This window comes from Rhagoletis zephyria, unplaced genomic scaffold (assembly GCF_001687245.7).
Source record: "Rhagoletis zephyria isolate East Lansing unplaced genomic scaffold, Rhagoletis_zephyria_1.1 Rzeph_scaffold_28416, whole genome shotgun sequence".
Lineage (NCBI taxonomy): Eukaryota > Metazoa > Arthropoda > Insecta > Diptera > Tephritidae > Rhagoletis > Rhagoletis zephyria.
In genome coordinates, this window is record NW_016185473.1 from 611 (window position 1) to 4,903 (window position 4,293).

The 4,293-nt window shown below is 33.7% G+C and overlaps 1 protein-coding gene across 1 annotated transcript; it reads left to right on the forward strand.

The window, feature by feature from the left end:
• The first annotated feature begins 3,578 nt into the window (after window positions 1–3,578).
• On the forward strand, window positions 3,579–4,293 carry LOC108382739 (dystrophin-like). Its single transcript, XM_017639111.1, has 3 exons — window positions 3,579–3,662; window positions 3,755–4,031; window positions 4,227–4,293. Exons 1-3 carry the CDS (start codon window positions 3,579–3,581, stop codon window positions 4,259–4,261), a joined length of 396 nt encoding a protein of 131 aa, XP_017494600.1. The 3' UTR covers window positions 4,262–4,293.

Genomic DNA, 4,293 nt, shown 5'->3' on the forward strand with positions numbered 1-4,293 from the left:
CAGCACCAAGTGGATGTTTGCCCACAGCCATCAGCTCACCAGTGGCACCACCACCGCTCATATTAGCCATCCCCATGCCGGGTAGCATCATGCCCTCTGTTGTTTTGTGGTGGCGGGGTGGGAAGTGTGATTTTGTTGTTGAGCGATTTCGCGTTGATGTTAGTGGGTAGGTAATAAACGAAAATGTTGGCATTTTCCGGTTGGTTTTGTTATTTCCGTTACACACATTTGTTGTTGAAGCGATACGGCGAAGGCGCGAAATAGCGGGGGAGTCATTGGATTAGCGACATAAAGTTGCAGGTTTCCATGGAACGCATACACACGCAAACACACACAACAACACAGTTGGATGTGAGGGGAGGCAAACATTTCCGTAGCAAAAACAGTGTGCAGTTAAAAGGAGAAATGCAAAGAGAATAATGAATTAGCAACGGATGTTATTGGAAAAAAATTTATATAAAAATACATAAATAGTTATATACAAAGGTGCACATTTATGTTCGAGTATTTAGCTGGAATTTTTTATGTGCTCATTAACGTAGATTACAAGGTAAATCGTTAGTTGATATGGAAATGCTATTCCATATGATTTAATAATAATAGCTTGTCAGTGCAATAAAGTAGTATAATTGCAGCAAGTGGGCATACGACATTGAAATGCAATTCCGTATGGAATACATTTTTAATAACACATAAACAGCAAACAATTTGGAGGATTTTGTGAATATATTTGTGTGTGTTTTAGTGTTAATTTTTTTTTGTCTCTGACACGCCCTAAAAAAGCCAAAATCTTCACAAATTCTTTAAAACCTCTTTAATTACACCTTGCGAAAAAAGATAAAATTAAAATTATTAAAAACACCCGAAAAAGTCAATATACTGACGAAACTATGCTCAAAAAAAGGAAAAATTGCATCTTTAGTTTATCACTCCGACGTAGGGAGTTTTTTTTAAAGGACTTTGAAATTTTGAAGATATGATTAATTCAAAAGATTAATTAAAAATCAGTGGAAATGAAAGAGAAAATTTTTTAGAAGGAATAGATATTGAAAATGCGGTTTTTATGAATTATATTTTGTTAAGCTAATAAAGTTAGGAGGACGAAGTTCAAGGATGTGGTCGTCTGCATATTAGTCCTTAACATATACACTCCAAATTAAAAAAAAAAAAAAAAAAAAACAAGTAAAAAAGTATAAATTCGGGCGAAACCGAACCGAGCTTTCCAAAAATTTCTTAATAATAGTAATATTTTTTACCACAATTTTTTTCCACATTCTAATTTTCAACATCTTTCATCAATTTTCACATTCTAATTTTGCATCTAATATTTACTGAAATATCGGAGTATTTGCATTTTTCGAAAATACCGTTATATGGAAAGTGGGCGTGGTTACAGTCCGATTTCGCCCATTTTCAATACCAAAGTACCTTGGAGAAGGGCAACCTACGTACCAAATTTCGTTGAGATATCTCAATTTTTGATCGAGTTATTGTGTACATGGACAGAAAAACGGACGGACGGACAGACTTGGCTTAATCGACTTCTCATTTCATTCTGAGCATTAATGTATACATTTGTTCATATCTATCTCGATTCGTTTTGGCTGTTACAAACAACCGTTATGCGAACAAAAATATTTAGGGGATTCACAAGACGTGTTAACCGTCGTAAAATCTTAAGCTTAACACTTGTTTATGTAAAATAGCGGTTAAAATGGTTGGGGGGTTGGCTAATTATATATTCTTTATCAGTTTAAAAGAATTTCGGTTTAGTTAGAAATCCCCTAAAACCATTTTAATTAAAAAAGATGTTAACTTTAAGATTTTACGACGGTTAACACGTCTTGTGAATCCCCTAAATATACCCTTGTGCACAAGTGCGCTCGGGTATAAAAGCACTTAAAAGGAAAAAAACCTTTTTTTTCCAAAAAAAAAACATAAGAAATTACCAACCGATTTTTAAGAATAATTGTAAAGGCGATTAAGTCCTCTTTCTTCTGATATGCATACTCGTATATTTCGTATATAAAAATTAAAAAAGAAACACTTTAAAGCAAAAAATACGTTTTTTTTTTAAATAAAAAAATTTTTTAAACAAAAAAATTACAAACCGATTTCTAAATAAATTGGTATCGTTGTAAAGTCTACAAGAAAACTTACACTTTTTAAACCCAAAAATTTCTTATATTTACACAAAAAAAAATTTAAAAACATTATTTTCTATTCTGCAGAATTTTTCCTTTTATTTGATACCCATATTGTTATTCTACAATGCACCGAATCTTTTGATTAATTTTTTTATTCAATCATATTTTAGAAATTTCAAAGTCCTTTAAAAAAATCCTGACGTCATAGAGAAAAAATAAGAACGCAGTTTTACTATATTAGGCCACCAGTTTTGTGAATTTGAAAGAAACAATTTGAGCATAAAAGCGGGGAGGCCGCTTAATGTTGATAACTTTGTGGATATCATGAGAGTGTCAATAGAAAATAGCCCTATAATAAGAAAATTTCGTCAAGCGGAACGATTCCGCAGATATTCAGCGAAGTAATACCTAACAGGGTCCTACACTTCACGGCTTTCAAAGCTTTGTGCCACCTCTAGAGGAAACAAATTTATAGCGTACCCAGTTTTAAAAGGGGTACGTTTTAATTTAAACTTTATACATCCTAACGAAGGCAACATAATAAAAACGATTAATTGCAATGTTTACACAAAAAAAATCCAACCTGTGGCATTTTACCTCAATTTCTAAAGTCAAGTTTTCCACTGAATTCGCATATGAAGTCAATTGAATGTGTGCACTTTTTAAGATCTCCAAAAAACGAAACTTGGATATATCACAAAAACTTTTATACTTTTTTATATTTTGCCACAGGTCGGATTGCTTGTCGACTAGTGTTATTATTCTAGAACAGAGGTGGCCAAAACTCACACAATATATTTCAATTTTGCTAAACGATGAGAGAATGAAGAGAATAAGTCGCTCATGCGTCTGATGCAAACAGTGTTGTCAACGATATGGAGTTGCAAATTATAAGAAAAAGGGATTTTTTTTACTATGTAAATATTGTGAAAGGTAGAGATTATATTAAAGAATTCACCTTTTAATATAGTTAAATTCACTTTTTATCACTTAATTTAAATTAAAGTAAATAGTTGAATTAATTTGTATTAATCTTCTTATTTTGAACTTAAAGAAAAAGGATTTTTTAGCATTATTTTAAATTCATCTTTTTATTTATTTGTATATGTACGTAATAATTTATTAATTTAATATTTGGTAAAAAGGGGAAATGGCGCTATAAACGCGCTTAACGAAAAAGTTTGTCACCCGTGCGATTTCTTCATAAACCACGACACACCAAACATTGTGCCCTCCCTTCCATATTAAACGCTTTTACCGTGTCTTGCAGCGAATTGATGGCTTCAAAGTTTCGCATCGATTGAGCACGATCGCAGCAAAACCATAATCGTTGGCATCACTGATTTATAGAGTATGCGCATTTATGTGTAAAAGCAGCGCAGTTTTTCTCGAGTGAAAGCAGAAGAGAAATATGACACGCGTGCCTATGAAATGGCCACCCTTGTTCTAGAAACTTGCACAGGTGGATTAGCGACAGGTGCAAATGCCGGCGGCGGTCAAGGTGAACATGGACAGGTAAGAGTAGAGCAGTAAATTTCAATTAAAGCACCAGTTGCTTGTACTTAGTGCATTACTTTACACTTTCTTTTTTTTTGTTTTGCTTTCAGGATATGATTGCTGAAGCGAAATTGCTGCGCCAGCATAAGGGACGCCTAGAGGCACGCATGCAAATACTAGAGGATCACAATCGTCAACTGGAAGCACAGCTACAGCGATTACGACAGTTGTTGGATGAGCCGAATAGTGGCGCTGTAAATGCCGGCGGCTCAGCGTTGAATTCCAAACCGAATACGTTGCAAACGCGTTCGGTGACTGCGTCGCAATTGAACACCGACTCACCGGCGAAAATGAATCAACAAAATGGCCATTATGAGCAAAACACAAGTGAGTAGGGGGGAATTTAATCAATTCTTAAATGCGAAGCAATAAACTTGAAATGGCGGTAAAGTTTTTACAAGTTGCTTACAAAATTTTATTAAACTAAAAAAAAATCTTTCTTATACTCCACTATCAAAATACACACGCCCATTTTTAATTTCCTTCTTACTTATGTATATGAAATTTAATCATTTTTTGCAGTCATAATCGCGCTTGAATTCAACCCATTTGATTAACTCTTAGAATATTGTAATTGTTAGCTGTTCTT

Bases quoted from the DNA above. Each gene is read 5' to 3' on its own strand.
- LOC108382739 (XM_017639111.1), top strand. From the start codon at position 3,579: ATGGCCACCCTTGTTCTAGAAACTTGCACAGGTGGATTAGCGACAGGT. The intron at 3,663-3,754 runs GTAAGAGTAGAG...TTTTGCTTTCAG, and splicing joins GTCAAGGTGAACATGGACAG to GATATGATTGCTGAAGCGAA. The intron at 4,032-4,226 runs GTGAGTAGGGGG...CATTTTTTGCAG, and splicing joins CCATTATGAGCAAAACACAA to TCATAATCGCGCTTGAATTC.